The sequence below is a fragment of the Phaseolus vulgaris genome, chromosome 4 (assembly GCF_000499845.2).
Source record: "Phaseolus vulgaris cultivar G19833 chromosome 4, P. vulgaris v2.0, whole genome shotgun sequence".
NCBI lineage: Eukaryota > Viridiplantae > Streptophyta > Magnoliopsida > Fabales > Fabaceae > Phaseolus > Phaseolus vulgaris.
This window is the reverse complement of record NC_023756.2, coordinates 4,974,414-5,001,862: the sequence shown is the minus strand read 5'-3', so window position 1 is coordinate 5,001,862 and position 27,449 is coordinate 4,974,414. Positions and strand designations below refer to the sequence as shown.

Genomic DNA, 27,449 nt, shown 5'->3' with positions numbered 1-27,449 from the left:
ATTTGGTGGCTATATCTACAAAGATGTTGTTTAGCGACCGAAACAAAATCGGTTGTTGTAATTAAAAAAATATTTAGCCACTAAAATCAATTTCGTTATTATAAGGGTTTCCATTTAGTCACCGAATTAGCCACTACAAGCTTTTTTTAATTAATTATTTTAATCCATTAGTGACTGAAAACGGTGGTCTCTATCAACTTTTATTTCAGCCACCGATTTAGCCACTGATTTTTTTTATCAAAATTTTGTCGCTAATTCTATCCCTGAATTCTAGTGATGAAGCTCTCTGTGACGGAATAACAACCGAAATTTAAGTTGCAAATTTGCAACTTATTTATAATTTGATCGTTGAATGCTTTGCGACTAGGATTTTCACTTTCATCTTTATTTGGTGACCATTTTGATCGCGAATATGTTTAACAACCAATTGTAGTGCTTCTAACGATCGAATTTGTTGATCGCTAAAAGTGATTTTTTATAATGATACCACCAAGTTAGTAATGACTAGCAAATCAATATGTTATATTCAAGGCGTAAGTTTTGATCAACATTATAATATTTTATAAATAAAAATTAACCATTTTAAAATTAAATATTTTGATATTACCATGATGATTAAAGACATTCTTATTTATATTTTTTTTACTAAATAGCATAATGATAATATTTAACATGTAGTAAATCTTATATTGTACATTGTAATAAACAATTTCAATCTCCCTTTAATTTTTTATCCGTGATTTTTGTCTTTTTATTTTGCTCTCAGTTTAGTTCTTATATTTGAAAAAAATTATATTTTTTTTTCTAATTTCTCATATTTGTTTATTTTAGTAAAAATGAACTCGGAATGTTCAGTTAAGGTACCATAAAAAACAGTTTAATTAATTAAAATTAAAAAAAAAACATACAAAATCAAGATTCCAATAAAAATACCGGTTTTAAAATATAATGAATAAAAATATGAAAAAACTGAAATCGTGAATTAAAGTTAACAAGGGTCAAAACTATAAAATCAATGATACATCAACATGATGTATTAAATATAAAAATTACAAAATAATCGAAAATAAGAGGTAAATTCAGAGATATAAAAAGTAATTTAATAAAAAAAATGAAGAAAAGAAGAAAAGTGTAAGAAAGATTTGTTGAAAAGTGGTGTTGGCGTAAGCATGGGTTTATTTATGGTGTGTGGGTGAAATTTCCAAAGGGTGGTCAGAATGAACAGATAAAGAAAAGTGATACAGTGAGAAATAAAAGAAAGAAAAGCAACGTGTCGAGATCTGAGTGGCCTCACTGTACAGTACCAGGTGACGGAAAGTGGATTGATGGAAAACCCTGTACCGTAGAGGACACGTGTCGGATGGAGAGCGAAGGGTGATAGGAGCATTGGACGCGTGCCATCAAAACGAATCTCAAAATACTGTAGGCAGATTCAACCTCACTCACAATGTCCAATCATAATTCACTTCTATTTTCTAATTTCTTTTCGAATAAAAAATAAATAAATAATCAACTGTATCTGTTGGACTTTACGATCAGATGCTCTTCGATAATGTAATATATTAAGATTAAAAAAAATACACGATAAATTAAATAATTTTATTATTATAAAGTATGCGTATTAAATATCACTCGTCAATAATAAAATTCATTATAAATTAATAAATAAACGCATTAATCAAAATAAATTATGTTTTGTTATAGTAATAATAGCGTCTAAATATTGAATATTCACTTTAATTTAAATATATTTTCAACCGAAAATCAAAATTTAAACAAAAAAAAAATATAATTAAAATAGAAGAATAATTGTTCAATCAGTAACAATAACTAGTGATAATCTTAATAGTACATAACTGTTACTTCACGTTAAAATAGAGATGACAAAATTAAATTTCCCAATAAGATTAATTAGAAAAAGAATTCCCAAGTATAGTTTGAGGGTTTTATTTCCTGAAGTAGCAGTCAACATTATTTATGTTTGAAAATTTATTTTTGGAAAGTTGAATTCACACCTTTATAGTTGCACTCTATATTTATAATTTTTTTTTCAACCAAATTTAGATTTTTTTATCAAACTTTAGAAATATTTTTCTTTTAAGATTTAGGATTTAATGTTTATCGAACACTACGGTTATCTCTCTATAGTTTTATAAATGAATTTCACCGATACCGAAAGGGAATTTTAGTTTCTTTATTCTTTGTAAAGGTGAGAGGGGAAGAAGAAAGGAAAAATAAAATAAATTTAAACAACTTTTTGTAGGAAAAATATATTTTGTAAAATTTAATTAAGAATTGGGAGAATAAATTTGAAACGAGAGGAAAAAAGTTATTTATTTATGGAAGGTTGAATATAATTTTTTTGTGTAGAATTTTATTTTTTTTAAATTGAAAATAGAAGGAAATATAAACTTTGAAAATTAAAAAATAAAAAATATTAAATATTTGAAATATTTTTAAAAAATACAATTGGAAATATTAAATGAAAATATAGGTAGTGTAATCTGTGGGTAGAAATTGTATTAAAAATTGAATTTCAAATATAAAGTGAATAAAAAAAATAAATGTAATGTAATTTGTATATTTAAAAATGGAAAAAAAAATGTTTTGTAGTAAAAAAATGTAGTTATAAATTGAATTAAAATTTGGTGGGTTGGGGGTGGTGTTAGGTTTAATTTGTAAGAGAAGAGAGGAAGAAAAATAAAAAATAATGTAGGTGGAGAATCAATTTGTTATGTTGTTTTGAAATTAAATTTGTATATTACTTGGTTGAAAATAAAAATAATTAATAAATTAAAAATAATTGTTAGTTTTGATTTGGTGCGTTAAAAAAATAAAAGTATTGGTTCTCAGAAAGTAAAAATATATTTCGTACTTAAAAAAGTAAAAATATATATGTTGAAGAAAGATATAAGTATTTACAAAACAAATATAAAATAAGTAATTAAAAATTGTGAGGATGAAGAAAAGAAAAAATAAAAATATTAATAATTATTGAAAAATAAATAATATTAATGTTATTACTATCGATCACACTAAATTAACATAGGATTTTTAAAATTACAATAATATAAGGTTGAATTTATAAACCTAAATTAAGGATAAGAACTGTTATATGGAACTGAAGTTAAAAATACATAAATAATAATGTTAAAGATAAATTAAACAACATATTAAGGGAACATTGCTATGAACGATTTCATTTCATGATTTTTAATAATAATTAAAATTTATGAAGTTGATAGTAAATATTTATATATTTCTTTTAATAAAACAAATTTATCACTTTTATCAAAAAAATTAATTATTTATTACATTCAGTATAATATCATAAAATTAAAATAATATTAATGTGATAGTAAATTATAAAATGATGTCTAATATAAAAAAAATTATAGAAAGGAAACTTAACCCAAAGCTAACGTAATATGCTCACCCTTTAATGTGTATTTTTGGGAAAATTAGTAACCATGTACACATAATGAACAAGATAAAAGGGAGTTTTCTAAAGAAAAATAACCCTTCTAATCGCATTTAAGTTAACCATATAGTAGAAAATTTCATTAATAACATTACACAAAATTTTCGTGCTCAAGTAACTAATTTGTGTAATTTTTATGCTGAAGTAACTAATCTCTGAGTGAAAGATGAATGTTGAAGTAACTAATCTGTGTATTTTTCATGCTCAGGTAACTAATCTGTGAGTGAAAGATGAATGTTCTGCTCAAGATTAGACTCCCAAGAGCACCTTCAAGACAAGTATTTGATTTTTTTATCCTAAAATCAAATAAAATTTACAAGAACATAAAATAATAAAATGAAAAAAAAAATAGATTTGGAGAAAAAAAAAATAGATTTGGAGAGAAAAAAGAAGCAAGGAAGACTTTTTCTTCCTTCACCCTTATAACTTTTAACTACAACACTAAAAAAATTAAATTACTATTTTACCCTTTTTAAAAGTGATTTTCATACTACATGTTCCAGAAATATTCTAAAACAAGCTTTATATAATTTTCAAAACATGATTTGCATAATAGAATTTATGAAACAAAATTTCTACAATAAATCTTTGAACAAGCTTTCAAGAACACGTGAAATATTCTAAAACAATTTGTTTGAAAGTGTTTATAGTCATTTGAATTTGTATGTTAAATATTAGATGACAACTTGTTTACATTGAGTTTAAATTTTATTGAGTGAATTGTGTTGTTTTGATTGAACTTGAGTATTGATAGAACATAATTTGAGTTATGGATGAATTATATATAGTTTATATTAATGATGTCGTAAATAAGAGTTAGAGTGGCATTACTATGATGACGTATGCAAGTAGTAATCAGGAAGGTACTACTAAATGATTGATGCGTGGTGTAAGTATTAAGTTAAGATATTTTATAAATGTGAATTTGTTGTGTATTAAAATTGTTTAGGTGTCATAGATGACACTCACGTCCATGTTAAAGTCCCCATGTTCCTTGTTTTCATGGAAGAAAAGACTGGCCAAATGAAAATGTATTTGTTGCTTGTAATTTTGACATGAAATTCACATATGTTCTTGTCGAATGGGAATGAACAACCTCTGATTCCAGGATATTGAAGAATGTGTTTGTACGAGAGAATCCATTGGTCATTCCGGAAGGTTAGTTGAGTGTGTTTTCAAGTGCAATAAATATTCATTTGGTCACATGACTTATAAGTAATAAGTGTTAATGGATGGTTGTAGGCAAATACTACCTTGGAGACAGGGGGTTTATGCTCAAAGCCCAAGTTATAACTCCATATCGCGGAGTTCGATACCATCTAAAGGAGTATTCTCAAAAAGGTCCACAAAATGCACGCGAATTATTTAATCATCGTCATTCCTCACTAAGAAATGCTATTAAAAGAACATTTGGTGTCCTCAAAAAGCGATTCCCAATTATCGCTAGCGGAACAAAGCCTCATTACTTTGTGGGCACTATGACCGATATTGTTTTAACATGTTGTATTCATCATAACTTTATTTGCGGGGTGGATAATGATGACTCTTTGTTGGAAGAATTTGATCGTGACTTGATGCAAGGAGATATAAATGTGTCACACTCGCAAACTCGTGAGGATGACTATAGGCTTGGGTCACAAATTAGGGATACTGTAGCAAATGGAATGTGGACAGGTTATTATAATAAATAATTTTATGTAATATCCCTAAACTTATATTTATATTGTTGTAAGAACAATTTGTTGGTTTAATGTTGACATTAGACCTTTATTAATCTTTATGTATGGAACTATTTATGTTATTTCAAAAGTTTAACCTTTTTTATTAGGTTTTATCATGGATCGTGGGAAAGGTATTGCTTCAGAGTCATTTGTAGGTATCCATGAACCCAAAAAATGGACTACCGACATGGATTTCTGACTGTTGAATGCCATGATCGATGAGGCATCTATGGGTAACCCCATTAATGGTAGTTGGACGATGCAAGGTTACACAAACATCATTAAATCCCTATACCAGAGTGGATTGGTAAGGATTACAAAAAATAATGTGAAGAACAAACAGAAAAGCCTTAAGGACAGATGGCGTGAGATCCATGATCTATTTAGTGGACTGAGTGGTTTCGCTTGGAATCCAAGCTCAAAAATTTTTGAGGCTGAGAATGAAGTGTGGGATATGTTGATAAAGGTACGTATTCAACTTGATGTTCACTTATCGCACATTAACCAATAATTATGAATATGAGTGTATTTCTTTTCATTAATGAATAGGCAAAGCCCTCAGTTGCAAAATGACACGTTAAGCCCATCAGGCACTACAAGTTGATGGAAGACTTATGGGTGCTTGATCGTGCTACCGATCATGGTGGGAGAACAACACTACAGTCATCAAGTTGAACTCAGTCTCATCGTTTTAGTGTAGATCTTGATTATCACAATATGGAGTACATCCTAGAGGAACCAGAATTTGATGCGACCCAATGTGAAATTCCTCGCTCAATTGATCCTAATGTCGATTCATACAACCCTAACCCTAATTTGACACCCCTATCGGTGCCACCTCAGCCATCCCAACCATCAGGTGGTACTTCCTTATAGGGTCTCAAAAAGAAAAGCCCACATGGTGAACGTCATTGATCTACAATTGGAAAGGCTTAACACAACAAGCTTTGAAGGATTAATTGATATCCTTGGGAGGGGTAGTGATCAGTCAGATAGGTTATGTCATATTACTGAGCGACAAGCCATTTCATCTAAGGTTGTCATTTTGTCATCACAACGAGTAGCTAATGCTACGAAAGAAAATATGCAATATAACAGATGTCATGTTGTTGTAGAAGAAGAACAAAACTCCATATTTCGTGAACACACGTGCACACTCCGCCATAAATCAACTTTCCAATACTCTGAATTTGATATCTGGGAAATATTAGTGAAGATGAACATATAGGATGAAGATATGTTGGATAACTGTTACGACTTCTTGTGTGGTCATCTTAATGCAATAAAACAACTCTTTGGCCCGTCTCTCGAGTGACAAACAAGAAAAGTCGTGAAGATAATGACTACAAGTCCCTAAACTGCGTAAAAATTTGGTTGTATTTTATTATGTATATGTGTTTTTCTTTTTCGAATTTGTAATCTTATTTATGACACGAATCCCTAAACAAATTAAGGACTTCCATGATTCTTGAATGATACATATTTCATTCATATGATTTTTTGAAACATTATTATTATTATTATTATGCATGAAATTTATCAATGAATTTTTCTTTAATAAATTAAAATACTGCATTAATATAAATATTTTTTCTTTTATCAAATTATAGTTCCAATACATTATCTGAAATAATTTGTTCCAGCGAAAATAATCTTTTAATTATGTACAACTATAATTCAAAAAGAAATAATCCACAATTACAACTTTGTTCTAAATAAAGTTTATGATAATCATAAATATGGTCAGACAATTTTACATAATTTATATTTTTCCAAAATTAGCTCGAACACAATATCGGAAAGAGTTCTGATATTTTGACAACCGTGCTCCACTCTACAACCACAATAAATATTAATATTTGTAACAAAAAAAAGAAAAAACAAAAAACTCCTTAATAAAAATACACGCAATACGCAAAAAGTTAGAATTTTTTCAAAATTAACAAAATTATAAATTTCTATAAATGATTAAAATATTAATATTTATTGGGTTGTAGGGTGGAACACTGTTGTCAAATAAACATTTTCGTATTGGAAAGTAATGTTTCAATTGCCAAAAATAATATTTTAATTCAAAACAATTATAATTCACAAACAATCAATCAAATTAATTTTTTAACAACTTTTAAATGCAATGACAAATGTGTAAAGTTACATTTTTATCAATTAAAAATAATACAACTTCAATCACCCATCCCATAACTCACTAATTTTCATAAATTTTTCCTACACGTTCTACTCTATTTACATTAATCCAAACACTCTAACTTTCTTTACATTTTCTTTTCAAATCATCTCAAATCCACTTTCAAATTTTTAATCCCTAATCCAAATCAAAGCATGTGAAGATTTAACCTACCCCATCAAGTTTGAAGCAACTCTTATTTCTTGTTGTTATGAGATGCTTAAATATTTCATAAACACATGGAAGTTTTTGTCTTTGCTTAGATACCACTTCCATCACTATTAGGGAATCAATAGGGACTATACTTCCCTATGCTACAATATAGGAATTAGCATCTGCCCCCCATTATGACCTAACAAACCACCACAAAGGTCACTTCCCTTAGGTCCACATCCCATGCCAAATCCAATCATACATCTTCAATCTTCAACCCAAATAATTACACCACGTGGGGGCTTTTCAATGTGTATGTCACATACAACAAATTCAAGGACAAAACAAATTCCACTAATTTCTACCATATATTATTAACCCCAAATTATACATATACATATACAAACATATTGGGAGGGTGGGATCAAATTATACTAGTATACAAAATTGTTAAAATATACAAAAAAAAATAATAATTTGACTGTTAAATTATAATTTTATATAATTATTATGTCGACTTTTATTAAAATTAAACAATAACAATGTAGTGATAAAATTGTTCATACTTTAATACATCTTAAAAAATATGCGCACACTGATTTAAATTTATGTAAAACGATATATTAAATATTTATAGATTAATACAAAACTATATATATATATATATATATATAATTTTTATGAAAAAACTTTTTATTTACTGGTGAGGTTTAGAAAACATAATTCAATTAAAAAGATTTTGAATAGTGTAACATTTAGTAAAAAAATTACATTAATATAATTTGATTTTTAAAATATAAGTAGTTTATAATATCTAAATTATGTCAATATTCACTGTTAAATAGCATATTTATAAAAATTTAAATTATATAAATTTGATATATGTATTCTTCCTGTACTGAGAAATGAGGAGAAGAGTTTTTTATTTCTTGTGAAATATTTCATTTGAAAGTTGTGACACTTCACAATGCCATATTGCAATAGTGCGATAGAAGAAAATGTTTATTTATATAGCATTCTTCATATATATAGCAAAATGTATATGAGTATATGATAAAAACCAAGACACTTTACAGATCTGATCAATTTTTAGGTTATTTGATTTATGTGAAATTGAGTAAAAATAATATTAGAATTTCCTGCAAATCTGTTTGGTATATGAGAGAGGAGAGAAATGAGAAACAAAATAGTGAGACATACTGAAACAAATCCAAAACAATTGATACTTTTACTTATACAGCACCAAGGGCTATGAAGGGCTACTAACAAAATTAAGTAACTCTTTTTTATTTTATTGTTGTGAAAATAGTTCAAACAAATCTAGTAAAGTGGGTACCAACATAAATGAATAAGAAAGGAAAATGAAAAAATTCACAAGAATAATTAACTAGACAGTTAACAAAGTAAGAAATAAAACGTATAGAGAAATCACCTTGATTAAAGTGTTATCGAACTTTAATCTATATTCTTGATTAAAAACTCATTAATGATAGAAACTATAATTCTCAATAAGTTTCTTCTCCAATGAACCCTCATTTATATAAAAAAAAGAGTCAAAATTAACTTTCCTAAGTTAAGCATAAACTAGTGGAGAAGTCATTTAAACAATGTTTCCACACTTGAGCTCGAAATGTCAAATAGATGTATTTTCTTATGACAAACAAAGGAAGTTATTACTGAAGTAAAATAGACAGTCTCATACTCTCTACAAGACATACACATGACGAAAACATATGAAATGGTAAAGATAGATGATCTTGCATCACAAAACAAACTTTAGAATTATCAAATGATTATCTACATCAAAAGGTTTAGGAATCTTAACAAGATTTTACTGAGTCAACCTTACATCCAACTTCTCTCGAATTATATACATTTATCCCCATGTTTAGCAAATTGTTTTCATGTGTAACTCATAATTTGTTTTTTTTACCTATTTCATCTTAATTAAACAACCTCAATTTAATATTTCATCTTCTTTTCATTTTTTATGTGATTTCAATTTTCTTCTCATTACAATATCATAGAGAAAAAGTATAATCATGATAAATAATATGATAGAATAAAAAGAAAAAAAATGTATATAAAGATATAATAACATTAATAGAATGCTATTTCTCACGAATATTATATAATGAATTTCATATATAAATATAGAATCATTATTGAAAAAAATAATCTAATCCTTATCGGAGTGAATTTTGTAGTTTTGGAATAGAATTTCGATATAGAGAAACTAAACATCAATATTATGAAGTATTTAAATAAGTCTTGTAAATGATTATATTTGAATTTAAAAATCTCACCTCCATGAATATATCAATTATGTTTGGTAAGTTGAGGGACACAAACTAGAGCTAGAAAGACTGATGGAAGAAAAAAAGACAAGAAAGGGAAAAAAATGTTTTAATGAATAAAACAACAAGATTTGAAATAAGAGAGGAAGACCATAATTGAGATTGTGAAAACTTGAACTTAATGATAAAGAAGTTCACAACATTCTTAAAGAACAAGAACAAGTCTCAACAGTAAAAAGAGTGGAACAAAAAACCAGATCAACCATCAACATTCATATGTTTTATCAACATACACATGTTTTAAAAGTGGTAGGAGTGATCATGTTAGAAAGTTCAGAAAAATCTAAAAAAAGACATGCATGACGTGGAAAGACCATGTCTCAAGCTCTTCTACTACCACAAATAATAGTGATGTGAAAGCTAACTTGGGTCTTCATGGATTATTATCTTGAACTATCTAGGTATATAAATGTAGTAACGTTGTGTAGAAAAATAAATAAACTGAGTTCTATTAGTGTCTTTAGACACTTGAGTAACTTATTTTTTCACAACAATGTATAGTATAAGGGTTGAAACACTAAGTGTTCTATGTTTATTAATTTTTTATTGTTAATAAAAGAAATTCTATTATAATTTATGTTGGAAATGCTTTGAAATTATTACATAAAAATACATTAATATCATTCTTTAAACGAAAGCTACCTATTTTAAATTCATTAGCCATACAACTTCTCTTTAAAATGATATTATTGTCATCAGCAAATTTTGTGTCATAATAAAAATATTCAAATGATTTTATCATTGCAACTAAAACCCCTTCTCTCCCATGCACCTTTACTACTTTGTATTTTGAAGAACACAAACTTTATGCCAAGTTTAAACATATAGCACAATCACTATATTGGCATTTTTAAGTTCTTTCTTCTTGTTTTTATTCTTAATTTTTTTTGACAAAATTGCCATTTCAAAAGAACAATTTACTTTAATTTTTTTATGAAAATAATCAAGAAATTATTAAACTCTTGTATCAATTTTTTCATTTTGTTTAGTCTAACCACTACAAGAAAAACTTGATTTAGCTTCCAAAATTTTGCGTGGGCCATTTGCGGACGCTACTCTCGTCGGCCAAAATGAGTAAAAGCCCACGCAAGATTTACATTGGACGCAAAACGGACGCATATATTGATTTAATTTTTTTTTTTTTTTTAAATTTTGCGTCGGCCACGGCCCACGCATAGGCGTCGGTTTTGCGTCGGCCGCAGCCCACGCATATGCGTCCGTTTTGCGTTGCCCACAGAACCCACGCATATGCGTCCGCTATAGCCCACGCATGTTTAGAATTTTAAAATTTAAATATTTTTAATGTATAATAAATATTTTAATTTTGAATTCTTTATTATATTTATTTTAGAATTATTTCTTTAATGTTATAATAAATTATTTAATTTATCAATTTTGAATATAAATTAATTAAATTAGATTTATTAAATTAAATAAGCGTTTGATTTAAAATTAATTGACTAAAATAAAATATATATTTAAATTATTTAAATGTTATATAAAATATTTGTTTATTTTAAATATTATTTATTTTAAATTTATTTTATTTATATATTGTCATAACTATTTTATTTTTGAAATTATGATATAAATTAGTTAAATTAAATTTATTAAATTGATGATAATAATATTAAATTTATTAAATATTAATATTAATACTAATAATATTAATAATATGTATAATATGTATAATAATATTAATAATAATATTAATAATAATGTTAATTATAATATTAATTATAATATTAATTATAATGTTAATTATAATATTAATTATAATGTTAATAATATTATTAATAATAATGTTAATAATAATATTAATAATAATTTAATAATATGAGTATAATTTATTTTATTATTATTAATAATAATTATATTAATATGTATAAATTATATTAATAATAAGTATAATAAAAATGATAATATAACCAAACAATTTGTTTGGTCTAGTGGTTAATGCCTTCCTGGACTTGAGTTCAAATCCTGGCTGTTGCAGTTTTCTTGGAATATTAATTTGGGGGCTTGGTTTGGAGTCCTATGACTTGGGTTCGATTCCTATCTCCTTCTCCAAAACACTTGGGAATTTCTCTAGACACCAATGTGTGTATATATATTCACTCTCCTCGTGGTTATTCTCCTCACTCTCAAGCAAAAGTTTGTACTGATTTGGGTTGTAACGTGTTTTCAATGGAAAAGAAAAGCATATCTCATTATTCTAGCTCTCAAAAGATTTTGCTAGTGGGTGAGGGAGATTTTTCATTCTCACTATGTTTGGCTAGGGCATTTGGCACAGCCAAAAACATGGTTGCTACCACTTTGGATACCAGAGGTACATTTTGAACTATATTGAAGCTGAAACATTGTGTATGTACATGATGCATGCATGCAACTTTTGCAAACATATAAACTAATTCATTATTCTTAATTGAATACACCAATCTTTTAAGGGTCTTTAATGGTGAAGTATGCAAGTGCATCAGAAAACATGAAGGAACTTGAGGTTCTTGGTTGCACCATTGTGAATGAAGTTGATGCAACCAAAATGGCCGAACACCCACTTCTCAAACATCAAAAGTTTGATCGCATAATTTATAATTTTCCTCATGCTGGTTTCGTCGGTCGTGAAAATTGTATCTTCCAAATAGAGTAAGTTATGCAGAAGATATGCAATGTATTCAATTGTTTTATTTAGCTGTATATGTCATTCACATTATGTATATATTCCACTTAAATGCAGGCTTCACAAGAACTTAGTGAGGGGATTTCTGCAAAATGCTAAACGTATGCTTACTTTTTTTGGTGAAATCCATATTACTCACAAGACAAAGCATCCTTACACTCTGGGATATCAAGATGTTAGCAAGTGGGGAGAACTTGGTGTTCGTTGGAGAAGAAGAGTTTGATAAAGGTCTTTATCCTGGTTACGTTAACAAGAGAGGAGATGGTTCTCGATGTGATCATAGTTTTATTCTTGGACAATGCAGTACCTTCAAGTTCTCTTCATTCTCTCTATCTTCTTTATTCCTCTGAAAGAAATATAAGTAGAAGTGTGTGTGGTGTTGGACACTCTTGAAGTGTAGCTTTTTGGCTTCCTTGGAACCATGAACATTGCAACATTGTGTTTCATTCCATTGAAGTGTAGCTTTCTGGCTTCTTTGTAAGCATGAAAATTGCAAAACTGTGTTTCATTCCAAGCTATAATGAGTTTGAAGTTATAAGGAAGATGGTTTATAAGCAAAATTGAGGATGCATGGTACCACCATTTACAATTTCACAACAATGGTTCAGAAAGTTATTCAAAAACTGTGTTGTCTGTTACTATGCTCATTGCACCTTTTTCTAATGGTTGAATTTTTATAAGATTAATATTTTATATTTAATTTTTAAAATTTACTCTTATTTTGACTATTGAATAGAATAAAATAGGAAATTCCGTTTCTATTCTTAAATGATATTTTAGAGAAAAAAAATTGTTTTAAATATATTTTTATAAAATCCTTGATTAATTCTTATGATTTTTGAAGTATTTCCACAATTATGTTTTAAATGTATTGTATTATGAATAAATGAGTATTTGATTAAAAAAATTAAGTATATTAAAAACTTCTGATTTCAAAATATTAATTTACCTTCTTTAATATAAGTGAAAGATGGGTGAAAAAACGACATGGGAAGTACTTTCTGTGTCAAACTTGTGATTTTTTTATATTTGTTTTTAAAGTTTAATATGACAATAACTTATATTTTATCTTTTATCAATGTATGTTACTTTCCATTCATTTTTTAATTAATTAATACTTTTTTCATGAAAGTGGGAAATGAAAAACTAATTTAATTTGGAGTATATTAAAAGATATTAAATGGGAACTTTTTTTTATATGAAGTAAGAATTCCTAACCTAGTCACAACTTTTATTAAGATTGAATAATTAATTGAATTTTACATAAAAACAAAGCAGTTAAATGGTAACAAAAAATAGTGACTGAATTTATTACACATGTAGTGAGTGAATTTTGGTACATTGGTAAATACATTCTTATCAAAGGAGTAGAAATTCATATTACTCAAAAGACAGCACATGATTGGTGGTGTGGTGGGAAGAGGAGTTTCATCTTCTGCTATACCCTGATTTCAGTAAGAGAAGGAGATGGAGGTAATTGTTATAGAAGCTTCCCATGGGAGAGTGCAGAACAATCATGTTCATGAGTTATTCTTAAACTTTTTATAGTATAATTAGAAAATCAAGTTATTGATATCACTTTCTTAGTGAAAATCACTTTTTGGTATTGGTTGGCAGTATGAAAATTGCAGCAATATTAATGTTCTTTTTCATTTCTTTATAAGCAATTTTAATGGTCAAATATAAGTCCTGGGTGTGTCCATTTCTTCTAGCTCTTGACCTTTAGTAAACATATACTTGTGCCAACAAATTTGAATAGGACATGATGTCTGCTCCAACATATTTAAACTCGCTTTTAGTTTCATGTTTAGGTTATTAAAATGTTTAGTTTGGCCAAACAAACATCAATAACAATATAAGTTTTTCCTTTGTATTGTTTGTTCAAAGTTCTATCATACCATTATAACATGTCAAATTACCTGACATAAAAAGAGAGGAAGGATTGCAAGTTTTTTTTTTTTCATTTGTAATGAGAATTGAAGTTGATGTAGAAATTGTAATATAAAATAATATTTGAATTCAAGAAGTAATATGATTATATTAATGGTTTCCAGAACAAGTCTAGGTCTATCAAGTATAACCTAATCGATTGGATTATATGCCAAAATTAGTTAATGTTATAACTTGAGAGATCTACTTCTCTACTTTTTGAATGAAACTTGTCCGCAATCTGTCACTCTGTCTCTAAAGCAATATCCAAATTTTCCCTTACAAACTCAATGCAATTCAACATAACAATACAACTTTCTAACCCTGTTATGCAAGTTTTATTAATTAAGCATTATTGCTCTCACATTACAGACCAAACAAATGCACTTATGAGGAGTTATAATCACAATTAACATTGTTATAATTGGAGGCAAATATAAAGCAGAGTGATTATTGTTGAGAACAATTAGGACATGAAAAGTAACCTTTGGCTTGACATTTTACACATGCTATCTGCTTCACCTTTGATTCACTGTCACCAAGTGTTTCAAAAAAACCCTCAACAGGCTTAATACCAAGTATTCCCCCTTCTCTAATAGACCCGGTTCCTTTGCAGGTGGAGCAAGCCAATCGCCTCAGGTTGCCACATCGCTTGCACATCTCCAATGAGCTGCAAGTAAGGGATTGCAGCTTGTGTCAATAAAGAGAGCATATAAAAAAACAAAAACACCAATGTTTCACTGCAGAGCTTGTTTACAACATTTTTCTCATCATACTTCTACAGAATCTACTGTGTGATGTTTATCTTAATAACACAAATTATCTACTTCTCTACTAAAACCATTCAGTGATGATCACCGTTAAGAATCTAGCTATCAAAATTCACTTCATCATTCGAGCAGTACAATTCAAAGGTTTGTAAAAGGTTCAACAGCATAACATAGAATCAAATATTGAACCAGTTCATGAAAAAGAATCACACATACACCCACATATATATACATATACATATTTATATGTATATATATATATATATATATATATATAGAGAGAGAGAGAGAGAGAGAGAGAGAGAACCTGCGTTGAGAAGAAGAGAAGAAAGCATCGACTTTGGTGGCAGCAAGGGTGGCAGAGAGGAGCAGAGCACCCACTCCCAAACCAGCTACTTCACTTGCTGTAATGTTATCCATTCTCTTCCTTCTATCTTCACTCTCTTTTCTATTTTCTTTTAATACTCACTTCAATTATTGTCATAGTATAAAAGCTATGTCAGAATTATAAAATCAAACGGCCTATTAGCTCAGTTGGTTACCTGCAAGGGCCATTGATTTTAGAAATAATTGTAATTTAAATCTTTTGTGGACTTACGAGAATATGGGCCATTTTTTTTACTTGTTTTATAGACATACGAGAATCTTCACCTTGCATCCATGTTTTATGGGCCTACGAGAAGTAAAGTAAATGGTTTGATTTAGTTCAATTAACTATTCATAAGGTCTAGTTCTAAAATATTTCAGTTTGAACTGCTTTTTTTGCACACCCCTAATGGTTATCTATGGAAAATGTATGGTCAAAAGCCTATAAAGGGAAATTTATTCCCAAGGTATAGTGTTCTCAAATAACAACCGATACAAAATATTGTTGCATTCTTTTGCTTCTATCACACCTAAGCTTTTATCCTAGTATGATAAGTCATTCATGTAACTTTGAGTTTTGCAAGCATGCATTAACAAGTTTTCATGCATCCTTTTTAGATCCTACTGCAAATGCACAAGTGCTGGGTGCTCTGTAAAGAAGCACATGGAATGTGATTTCACGCAACCAACAAAATGAGATTACTACTTATGAGGGAAGACATAATAATGAACAACCAACCACTAGGAACCCAAACAAACAATGTATTTTCAAGGTAGTCCTAGTTTGAGGAAAGCTCTGCATTTTTGGACCAACTCTCTGTTGCTCCTTTTTGTAATAATCAACAGTAAGTCTTAACAACATTAATTTAGCATAACCTAGGATGTCTAAAAAGCTTGCAGGTTCAATTAGAGGAATGTGCAGAATATTATATATGACTATGAAGATTTCACTACTTGAGATGCTTGTTAACGAAGCTTATTAATTATTCTTTCACCACAGTGCTTTTTTTTTCTACCTAAGAATTACTTTTCAACTTTGCTTAGTAAACTCGACACTAAATCAAATTAACGGTTCAACTATAATGATGCTTCGCTTGGTTGACTCTGCCTTGACTCAAGCCAGTAGAACCCTTTTATCAATACAATCTAATCTAAGTTTGAACTATATATTTATTACATGAATAAAAAAAATGATAGTTCTGCAATAGACTGTAATTTTTTCTACATATTCGCTTGTAAATGTGTACTAAATTGGCAATTCTAAAACAATTTCCAACTTTCATGGCCTATCAACTAAACACTCCTAATTACTTGCAATTGCACCATCAGAGTATGACTATGTTTTCCCTCATCTTGTTCCTATGTTTGTTGATTAGATTATCCTTACACTGAGCCATAATACCAAGCTTCTACTAGCAGGTTTCATATATTAAATAATACATGTTTCTAGACTTTTTTATGCATGACGAAGCTTACACAATGCTGTGTGATTTAGTCTCCAAACCACAGAATGACAGCATAAAGGTTCTCACAGCTCTGATTCTTAATATCTAAAGCATATGTTTCTGAAAAATAAGGACAGTAGAATAAGCAAAGCTTAAAACACAGTCTAATCATACTTGCAGTGCTTATGACAAGGAAAAACTGATAGTATATCAAAAACATGTTCACCCCTATCACCCACAAGCCTGTACATGGAAAAATTGTCACAATGGAATTAAAGAACCATTATCTGCATTTGAAATAAAACCCAAAGTGGAGAACCCAGAACTGAAGGGCACAAAGAACGAAAGTGAACCCACGGTGCAAAACCCTTTTTTGTGCGATTTGGGTTCTGGGTTTTGAGAAAGAAAAAACTTTGTACTGAAGGGAAAAAGACAGGGTCCAAAAACAATGGAAACAATGCAAAATCTAAACTCACCTACTGATCAGAAACTTGAAAGAGCTCGTGGAGTTTGGGTTACGCGATTGAGGGAAATGGTTGCAGAGTAGCCAAGAAGAAATAGATGAAGAAAAGAGTTCTAAAGCTTTTGGTTACTCTATCATGTTGGAATGGATGAAGAGAAAAACAAAGAGATAAGAAGAAAAAAAAGCAGAGAGAGAGAGAGTTCAAGGAACTAAATGTGGTGTTTTTGCCATGTTATTTTAGTTTAATGAGTTAAAATTTAATTAAGGTTATACTTTTTATTACTTTATATTTTTGCTTATATTAATTTTAATATATATATATATATATTTCTATAACTTTGTTTAACTTTGAAATATTGTTTAATAAATTTAAATATAAAATTAGAGGGATTTGAAGTTACTAAATTACTAATTAGTTAGAGATATTTTATTAAGGAGACAATTTAGAAGCTATAAGAAATAAGAAAAATTAAGGATGAAGAAAGTGGGAGAATTAATTTTTGTGGTTATTTGGAAGTAGGAAGGAAGGAAAATAAAGAAAATAAAATGATATTAAATTAAGTAACACACGAGAAAGTAAAACATACACACAATAAATAAATCTCATTTATGGATTATTACAAATAATATTTACAATATCAAAATATAATAGGACAAATCAATAAATAATAGGATAAATCGACATAATTATAGAAAAGATAAAAATAGTAAATATGTTTATAAGTACATTGCTTGTCAATGTGATACTTTGAAGTTTCCTTCCATTTTAGTTGTGTAAATCTTTCCTCTAGAGGCACATTCAACCTTTTAAAGGTTAAACTATAATACCACTGTGAAAATATGTTAAAACATAATTCGACAAACGCACTATTAAATGTTTTTCTTAATAAATTGCAATTGATGTGAGATGTCAAATGCAACTTCAAGTTTGATAGATGAATTGTCTAAAATATTTTTCAAAATTTATTCTTTTCAAATCTCTCCATCTAATATTAGTTACATTTAAATAACATTCAATCTAAAAAATAAGGGATAAAAAAAATTTACATTATGTTTTCATATTGATTCATTGTTAACAAATACTACACCCAATTCTCAATTAACTAATTTAGTTTCATTAGGTAGACTTCTACTCTAAGATACAAAGGAGTATTATTAAGACCTCGGTCACTTATGGCTACAAATGAATACACTTAATTACCCTTTTAGTCCCTATAGTAAGGGACCAAAAATCAATTCAATTATGAGATTTTAAAAAAATTACATATGGTCCCAATTTTTTTATAAACGATTCAATGTTGCTCCTTCTCTTAGATTGTCCTCATTAAAACACATTTACCTTAGTTATCATATCAGTGCACATTAAATTATATGTGTTGTTACCACATTTAATCGTTTTAAAAAAAAACTGGGACCGCCTCATTGAATTGTTTTAAAAAAAGTTTGGACCATACTAAACTTTTTTTAAAACGTTGGGACCAAATTGTACTTTTAAAAAAAATTGGGGCGACATTAATCTTTTAAAAATTGGGGGCTGAAATTGATTTTTGACCCTTAATATAGAGACTATAAGAGTAATTAAGTCAAATGAATATTATTTGAACTGCAATCACTCCTGGCTAAACACAAAAATGTTAATTATTTGAAACATAATCATTCCTGACTAAGACCGAATATTATTTAGAATGCAATCACTTCTAGGTAAGAAGTGAGTATTTTTTGAAACATAATCACTCTTGGCTAAGATTGAATATTGTTTGGAACATAGCCACTTTTTGCTTAGACTGGATATAAGATCGAGTATTCGTTTGAAACAGAATCACTTCTAGTTAAGATCGAGTATTGTCTGGAATGCAACCACTCTTGGATTTAACACATGGGGTTTATAAAGAATGTGATATAAAAGATCACAAATCCTCTCACTAGAAATAGGGGTAACGTCTTACCACCTATACAAAGTTTAAACATTGTTCTAAGTTGCTAATGAATACAAACAATGTCATTTCTCATAACACAAACAATGTTCTTTCTCATAACTACAATATTTGGAAGCTTAAGATCTTATGCATATTCTTGTAGCAAGACTTTTGTCGTTCTCTTTCCTTTTTCAAAGAAATCTTATTTTATATATATATATATATATATAAATATAAAGAAAAAAGTTATTAAAAGTCTTTTGTAATGATTATGAAGTTCTTCGGAAATTTATTTTTTTTTTGTAACATTTACCTAAGTTTAAGAAAATCTCCTAAAGAAAAAAAAAATGTATCACTAAAAAAGTTATCACTAAAGCAACCATTCATTTTCAATTTAACGATGAAAAATCCAAATAATGCTCATGAACCAAAAACTTCAATGTACAACTCTCTAATTTATTTAAAGCAAATTATAATTCATAAAAGCTTCCCAAACTGAAAAAAATAAAACTCTAAAGCTTCAACTTATAACGTTAATAGATCTACTTATAAAAATCTTCCTATTCTTCAATTAGTTCATACATATGAAGGAGAAAAACCCTTTGATTGTGAAGAAAAAAGTTAAAAAGAGTTGAACAAACTATAGAAAAATGAAAACACTAACCTAAATCATATTTTTTTATTTATCTATCTTGATTTACGCATAGTCACCGAAGTTTATCGTTAGTTATTAGTTAATCACATCTCAAACTTTATTGTCTAGAAGAATTTGAAAAAAAAAATATATAGAAAAAAAAAACAGACGTGTTTAACAAAGTTATAAGTCAGCATCTAAATAATAAATTTAGTTTATGAGTTTTAAACTGATAAAATAGATTATTAAATTATAAATATTTTAAAAATTATTTAATAAATATAAAATTATATAAAGAGACAAAATTTTATATAAATTTATTATATAAATAAAATTTATATTTTTAGATTTTTTTTTTGTAATTATAGTTTTATTTTTTTTAAATAATTAAATTCTTATTCAATTTTTTATTGTTTCTAAGAATATTGTATATGTCTTTTTTTTATTAAAATAAGTTATTTTATTTAAATTAGTTGGTCTCATAAGTATAATTAAATTGAATTTTGTTTATTGTTATATTTACATTTTTTGATTTCACAATTAACATTGAGTTTCTTTTTTGCAACTTTTTTAGTGGGTAATTACAGGTAATACTTTCTAGAAAGAAATTAAATTAAAGACAATAAAAGATGCATTAAAATATAAGAAATAATAATAATAAAAAAATAACTTTTACATTATCGGGAATAGTTAATAATTTATAAGTTAAAAGTTTCTAAAATAAGTCACTTTAAATAATTTTACTAAATATTTTTGTTGTTAAATATACTTCTTACTACTACACATTAAAATTTATTAGAAACTAAAAGTTAGTGGTTTATTAAATAAGAGGTGAGACTTATAAAAATGTATAATTTGTTAAGAAATTCTATTTAAAAAAGATAAAATGTGTCCTTATCCTTAATCACAAGATGACATCAAACAAATGTGAAGTAGAGAGAATATACTATTTGATGTTGTTCACTTGCACTTAACCTTTCACTTCCCAAAACTAAAATGTGTGAATATCTGTTCAATAAATACAATTAATAAAAAAATGTGTGAATAATTATTAATTCATCACCTTCCCCAATACACTTTGTGGGGAATTTCTTCAGTCACCAATATGTGTGTATATATATATATATATATATATATATACACACACATATTATCATCCTCATCATTGGCTATTTTATTCAGATTGAAGTGAAAGTGAAGACTTTCTAAAGGTGTGGTTTAGGGTTAGATGGGAGAAAAAAGAATAACTCACTACCTTAGTTCTCATTATATTTTGCTAGTGGGAGAGGGAGATTTTTCATTCTCACTGTGTTTGGCTAGGGCATTTGGCACAGCCAAAAACATGGTTGCTACCTCTTTGGATTCTAGAGGTACATTTTTGAACTTCACACATTATATATAGTTTCATGTAGTTTTTAGGGTTTCTTTTATTAGCATGAAACCACTTTTTCTTCTCTTTACTAAGATTAGTCACTGAGTCGTGTTTGTAATTTTTTTGAAGCATCTTTAAGGAAGAAATATGGAAGTGCATTAAGGAACTTAACAGAACTTGAAGGCCTTGGATGTGTCATTCTGTATAAAGTTGATGTCCACAAAATGTTGGAACACCCATTTCTTCAACATCGCCATTTTGATCGTATCATTTTTAATTTTCCTCATGCAGGTTTCACTTATAGTGAAAGTGATGACTGTCAAATTCAGTACGTTATGAAAGAAGTGTGATATTTGTTTTTTTCAATTATTCTCTCAGTTTGTATCTGATTTTAATTATACTGCATATACATTTCATGTGATGAAGAAATCAGAAAATAAGACTTTTTATTATAAACGAAGTTTATTGTGTTTATTTATTATAACGTAAGAACTTAAAAATATAAACTATGCTTTTAAGGAAAATTTAGCTTTGATAATTTTTCCCAAGATCCATTCAGTAATTTATTTAAGAAAATGTGTAATCTATTATATTTAATATATGTAATGAGAAATAATAAATGAAAATCGTTTTATTTATTTTTTAGACAAAACACTTTTCCGGTAACAACAATATATATTATATTTTTTTTTCATCGTTTGGAAACCTTAAAAGTATGTTCTGTTCATATATATGATGTTTTAAGGAAAAAAATTCTACATAATTGTGTTTAGAAGTAATTATGCATTAAAAATATTTTAATTAATTTATGCATTTATTATGAAATTGGAGAATGAAAATATAATTTTTTTCATTTCTTTTTATTAAAACTTTAGGAATATCACTATACAACTTCATATTTCAATCAGGTTTGCACCTAAGTATCAAGATATTATTTACTTTCCTTCTATTAAGACTACTTATATTCTCTACATAAATGCAGACTACATAAGCGTCTAGTGAGTGGATTTTTGTACAATGCTAAATTCATGGTTAACAAAGGAGGAGAAATTCACATTACTCACAAGACAACACATCCTTTCAGTAAGTGGAATATCAAGGGCTTGGCTAAACGTAAGAGTTTGTGGTTTGTGGGAGAAGAAGAGTTTTATCGGGATCATTACCCTGGTTACACTAATAAGAGAGGAGATGGACGTAATTGTGATCAAACCTTCCCCATTGGAAAGTGCAGCACAGTCATGTTTATGCGTTATTTTGATCGTTTTTTATAGTATAATCACTTTTTAGGTATTGCTTGGTTGGTAGTATGAAAATTGCAGCAATTTTAGTGTTCTTTTTCTTATATGAGTTTTGGGTGTCTCCACTTCTTGCTGTTGAATAAACATACTTGCGAGACAGTTTTGAAGAAATCATGGTGTTTTCTCTGAACAAATTTAAATTCACTCTTAGTTTCATTTATAGGTCAATTCAACCTTTTCTTTTCAGAAAATGTTTGTTTTGGCTAGAAGTTATCAGCAAGAAAAGTTTTTATTGTGTTACTTATTTACACTTGTATCATAAGTTTTATAGCATGTGAAATTGTAAGAAAAAATCAGATATAGCAGCAGAAACCGAGTCACAGATTAGATACAAGTTTCTTTCAAAGTATTAGATTGAATCTCTGAAATTATCCAGTTTTGGCAACCGTAAGTCATTTTCTTATCACAAGAAACCATTAATTAAGACTACTTTATAACTTATTAAATACAAACATTACTTTCTATACCAAATTTATGCTATTAGAAAGAAACAGTCTCTTGCACTCCCTGCTCTCTTTTGTATGCCTCCTAATTTGTCATTTTTTACAAGCATAAAAGTTGGTATAGAAAGTAATGTTTGCATTTAATAAGTTATAAACTAGTCTTAGATTAGTGGTTTCTTTGTGATAAGAAAATGACTTATGGTTGCCAAAACTGGATAATTTCAGAGATTCAATCTAATACTTTGAATGAAACTTGTATCTAATCTGTCACTCGGTTTCTGCTGCTATATCTGACTTTTTCTTACAATTTCAAATACTATTAAACATTTAAATACACTTTGCTACCTCTTTATATTCAAGTGTTATTCATAAATGTATGATTGCTCCAACATGCTGCCCACTGAGTAAGCAATTGCACAATGAACTTAGTAGAAGGAACTAAATAAGATCTTGTGGTGTGCCATTTAGCACACATAAATGGGTTCAAAACTAGTAAATTAAGAACACTGACGAAGTATGAAATGAAAATAACTGATTAACAAAACATTTAAGAAATAAACTTTAAACCTAAATCAATATTAAAGTACGTATATATAAGGTAAAGTTACATCTAGATATATATTTTGAATTGTTTAATCTTTAGTACATGTGAATTCTTCAGTTATACCACCACATATGAGGAGTTATAATCATAGTTCAGAATGCTATAGTTGAGAACAATTAGGACATGAAAAATAACCTTTGGCTTGACATTTTACACATGCTATCTGCTTCACCTTTGATTCACTGTCGCCAAATGTTTCAAAAAAACCCTCAACAGGCTTAATACCAAGTATTCCCCCTTCTCTAATAGACCCGGTTCCTTTGCAGTTGGAGCAAGCCAATCGCCTCAGGTTGCCACACCGCTTGCACATCTCCAATGAGCTGCAAGTTAGGGATTGCAGCATGTCTCAACAAAGAGAGGATATAAAAAAACAAAAAGCACCAATGTCTCCCTGCAGAGTTTCTTTACAACATTTTTCTCATCATACTTCTACAGAATCTACCAGTTATATTTATCTTAATAACAGAAATTCTCTAATTCTCAACGAAAACCATTCTGTGATGATCAACGTTAAGAATCTAGCCATCAAAATTCACTTCATCATTTGTGCAGTACAATTCAAAGGTTTGTGAAAGGTTCAACACAATGGCATAGAATCATATAATGAAGCAGTTAATGAAAAATAACCATACACAAGACATTGAGAGAGAGAGAACCTGCGTTGAGAAGAAGAGAAGAAAGCATCGACTTTGGTGGCAGCAAGGGTGGCAGAGAGGAGCAGAGCACCCACTCCCAAACCAGCTACTTCACTTGCTGTAATGTTATCCATTCTCTTCCTTCTATCTTCACTCTCTTTTCTATTTTCTTTTAATACTCACTTCAATTATTAATATTATATTAAACTTTACTTTATGACAAAATCGTATAAACAAAAGGCCTATTAGCTCAGTTGGTTAGAGCGTCGTGCTAATAACGCGAAGGTCGCAGGTTCGAGACCTGCATGGGCCAAAATTTGATAACTTTTTTTTATTTTCAAGAATTGGGCCATTTAAACATGTTTTATGGGCCTACTAGAGGGTACAATTAATACGTGACATCCCTCAATTTTTTTTAATCACGGTTTAAAATATTTTAACCATATCACTTTTTTTTTTATATTTTTTTCTTAAATTTAAAATTAATTATTTAATTTTAAAATATTTGTTTTCAATTTTACTAAAATATGTAGTGTTGTTGGACCGGTTGTTGAAAAAGAAAACAACTTTCTTTTCAAGTTGTGATATTTGATCACTAAATAGCCAAATATAAAAGTTAGTGAGATAGTAACAATGTATTTAAAAGGTAGTATGAGTAAAAGCAGACACTTCGTGATGATGTTATTATATAGGTATTGAACCTTTGTGGATAAAAGTGAATATAAACAAAAAAAAAAGTTATATTAATTTTTTTAGATAATTCTTTGGTTGATTATAATGTAAATAAAATAATTAATTGTTTATAATCAAACTATTAACAAAGAATGACTACCTAATAACTAATTTTAGTGGATAATAACTCAATTGCCAATATTCTTTGAAATATTTAATTATTAAATACATTTTAGAATACTTGAGTATGAGTAAAACTTGGAATTTAAATAACTTATACTATATTAAATATGTAAGTTATTCATCTATGTTTGTAAGTATTGTTAGATTGCACCTTTTGTGTTTCTAGACTTCTAGATGGATTGAGACTGAACTAATCCATATACTTCTTATTTACCTTGTTTCATACTCATTGTTTTGATTGTATCTAATACAATGAAATCATTTGTTAAATGTAATTAGTATAATACCAGGAAACATAAATGAAATGTGACTTTCATATAGTTGTATGCCTAAAATGTTTAACATGGAGGTTCATTCGATAATCTCTAATGTGTCTAGTGGGTAAAATTACAAAGGAACAACAAAAGCGTTGACTTTAATGTAAATGCACGAGTTTTCGCCTCAGCCTTGATAATATGGTTAAAAACTTCCTATGGAATTATCTTCAGATTCTTTCATCTCATAATCATCAATAGGTCCTCTCCTAACTTGTTTATAAACATACAAAATACAAAAGTTAGTTCAACATTGATAAACTTATAAGAATAAGAAAACAAACAAAAAGAAATGTGACATAATACCTTCGCCCGTGTTGAGGGTGGCATGACCAAATGTCTAGCCAAGCCAAAAATGTGTTTAAAGCCTTTGCCACCAGTTGCAGCTATGTATTGGGTAAAGGCACTCGACCTAAAGCAACTTGAGCTTCATCAACCACTACTTGCGTCCAATTTTGTTGTAGAGGGACACTAGGGATGATATTACAGACTGAAAAATGCAAGCAAGTCCCAACTTGTTGCGAAAAAAAGTGTAGGGTAAGGTGGATACTTAAGCCTATTAGCTCGCATAACCCATAGTCTGTGCGGGTAAAAAATGTAGGTTATTTTGCGTCATTTCGCAACTTGCATTAATTTTTAAAATTCTTTATTATTATGTAGTATTGTTTGTGTGTTGAATATAACTATACAATTTAATTCACTATTTCACTGATATCATATATTTACAAGTACAAATTTAAATTTTATTTCATGATCCACTTTAATATTTTTTTTCATAGTTTGCTTCCTTATATAAGATACTCAAATTTGGGATTAAAAAAATACAAATGACTTGATTTTTTTTCAATTATTTTTAATTTATGTGGACTAGCTTGTAGGCTCGCAAATGCAAAAATTATGCAGGGTAGGTCGAACCTATTAACCCGTAAACTTGTTTGGGGTAGTCTGCCTCGACCCATTTTTGGCAGGTCGAATGCAGGGTGGAGCAAAATAGGGCGGGTCAGCCCATATTATAACCCTTAAGGGACACCATGGATGGTTAACCATCCTCTACTGCTCAACCAATTATCACTATATGCGGGGATCTTCAATATATAACTCCCACTAGTTTGTTACATCAGTGATTTACACCAACTTAACTTCCTTTAGAGTTCACTTGAATAACCGTAGGAATTGTATAAAGTGTTTCTTGAGTCTGTTGTTGAGAATGAGAAAAGGATTCAAACTTCTCATCAAACTATTGCTTCAAGGCATTTTGATTGCAAGATTTCTTGTTGCTCTTTCGTGATGGTGTACCAAATTAATCACAAAGGCCCCAACCACCACCAATAACAATGAACACGTCTTGGGTGCTCTAATCTTCTTATGGTCATCATTAGTATATCATCACAACCATGGGGAATAAGTAAGACCAAAGTGGTCTGCTTTCCAACGAATCCTACAACCTATCAAGAGTAAATAAGTGTATCCCTAACTACTTTACATACAAATGATGCAGAATTGAGAATATTATTAGGTATAGTTATACTTACGATTTTATCAACAATGATCTGTGCAAACTGAGAACTAATTTGTTCTATTAATTTTATGCAAACAAACTTCTATATTTTATAGTGTGGAGGTAGGATGCAAGGTCAAAGACACTACAAGAAATTGTCCATTTACATACCGATTATTACATACGAATCCAAATTCGTTTGTAAAGTGAGCATTACATACGAATATTTACATACGAATTTAATTCAGTATGTAAATAGACATTACATACGGATTTTTCCGTATGTAAGAATAAAAGTGATTACATACGGATTTTTCCATATATAAAAAT

At 28.5% G+C, this 27,449-nt stretch overlaps 4 protein-coding genes, 1 non-coding gene and 1 pseudogene across 9 annotated transcripts; 4 read left to right on the top strand and 2 right to left on the bottom strand.

Moving 5' to 3' along the window:
* Nucleotides 1-4,316: 4,316 nt before the first annotated feature.
* Nucleotides 4,317-5,401, top strand: LOC137836886 (protein ALP1-like). Its single transcript, XM_068645663.1, has 5 exons — nt 4,317-4,344; nt 4,431-4,512; nt 4,590-4,639; nt 4,724-5,155; nt 5,310-5,401. Exons 1-5 carry the CDS (start codon nt 4,317-4,319, stop codon nt 5,399-5,401), a joined length of 684 nt encoding a protein of 227 aa, XP_068501764.1.
* Nucleotides 5,402-11,866: 6,465 nt separating this feature from the next.
* LOC137836884 (uncharacterized protein At4g26485-like) lies at nt 11,867-12,927 on the top strand (annotated as a pseudogene).
* A 1,894-nt stretch (nt 12,928-14,821) lies between these two features.
* Nucleotides 14,822-17,731, bottom strand: LOC137837026 (uncharacterized). 5 transcript variants are annotated; one of them, XM_068645843.1, is made up of 4 exons: nt 17,564-17,729; nt 15,875-15,949; nt 15,584-15,744; nt 14,822-15,176 (listed from the first exon to the last, which is right to left on the bottom strand). In XM_068645843.1, exons 3-4 carry the CDS (start codon nt 15,694-15,696, stop codon nt 14,957-14,959), a joined length of 333 nt encoding a protein of 110 aa, XP_068501944.1. In that variant the 5' UTR covers nt 15,697-15,744; nt 15,875-15,949; nt 17,564-17,729; the 3' UTR covers nt 14,822-14,956. The 5 variants fall into 5 exon arrangements, with proteins under 5 accessions (XP_068501944.1, XP_068501939.1, XP_068501941.1 ...); XM_068645838.1 differs by lacking the exon at nt 15,875-15,949 and having other exon boundaries at nt 17,564-17,731; XM_068645840.1 differs by having other exon boundaries at nt 15,584-15,949; nt 17,564-17,705.
* Nucleotides 17,732-21,328: 3,597 nt separating this feature from the next.
* On the top strand, nt 21,329-22,743 carry LOC137836881 (uncharacterized protein At4g26485-like). The gene is made up of 3 exons (XM_068645658.1): nt 21,329-21,470; nt 21,602-21,800; nt 22,455-22,743. The coding sequence occupies exons 1-3, from the start codon at nt 21,329-21,331 to the stop codon at nt 22,741-22,743; spliced, it is 630 nt and encodes a 209-aa protein (XP_068501759.1).
* A 1,064-nt stretch (nt 22,744-23,807) lies between these two features.
* LOC137837024 (uncharacterized) lies at nt 23,808-24,634 on the bottom strand. Its single transcript, XM_068645837.1, has 2 exons — nt 24,474-24,634; nt 23,808-24,137 (listed from the first exon to the last, which is right to left on the bottom strand). The coding sequence occupies exons 1-2, from the start codon at nt 24,584-24,586 to the stop codon at nt 23,918-23,920; spliced, it is 333 nt and encodes a 110-aa protein (XP_068501938.1). The 5' UTR covers nt 24,587-24,634; the 3' UTR covers nt 23,808-23,917.
* A 57-nt stretch (nt 24,635-24,691) lies between these two features.
* TRNAI-AAU (transfer RNA isoleucine (anticodon AAU)) lies at nt 24,692-24,765 on the top strand. The gene has a single exon. It is a non-coding gene; the product is annotated as a tRNA-Ile (tRNA).
* Nucleotides 24,766-27,449: the final 2,684 nt, after the last annotated feature.

Excerpts from the sequence above, each read along its gene's own strand:
- LOC137837026 (XM_068645838.1), bottom strand. The coding sequence starts at position 15,696 with ATGGATAACATTACAGCAAGTGAAGTAGCTGGTTTGGGAGTGGGTGCT. Across the intron at positions 15,177-15,583 it reads TTCTCTTCTTCTCAACGCAG|CTCATTGGAGATGTGCAAGC; the intron begins GTTCTCTCTCTC and ends CCTTACTTGCAG.
- LOC137836881 (XM_068645658.1), top strand. The coding sequence starts at position 21,329 with ATGGGAGAAAAAAGAATAACTCACTACCTTAGTTCTCATTATATTTTG. Across the intron at positions 21,471-21,601 it reads TACCTCTTTGGATTCTAGAG|CATCTTTAAGGAAGAAATAT; the intron begins GTACATTTTTGA and ends ATTTTTTTGAAG. Across the intron at positions 21,801-22,454 it reads AGTGATGACTGTCAAATTCA|ACTACATAAGCGTCTAGTGA; the intron begins GTACGTTATGAA and ends ACATAAATGCAG.
- LOC137837024 (XM_068645837.1), bottom strand. The coding sequence starts at position 24,586 with ATGGATAACATTACAGCAAGTGAAGTAGCTGGTTTGGGAGTGGGTGCT. Across the intron at positions 24,138-24,473 it reads TTCTCTTCTTCTCAACGCAG|CTCATTGGAGATGTGCAAGC; the intron begins GTTCTCTCTCTC and ends CCTAACTTGCAG.
- LOC137836886 (XM_068645663.1), top strand. The coding sequence starts at position 4,317 with ATGACGTATGCAAGTAGTAATCAGGAAG. Across the intron at positions 4,513-4,589 it reads AAGACTGGCCAAATGAAAAT|GATATTGAAGAATGTGTTTG; the intron begins GTATTTGTTGCT and ends CTCTGATTCCAG. Across the intron at positions 5,156-5,309 it reads AGCAAATGGAATGTGGACAG|GTTTTATCATGGATCGTGGG; the intron begins GTTATTATAATA and ends CTTTTTTATTAG.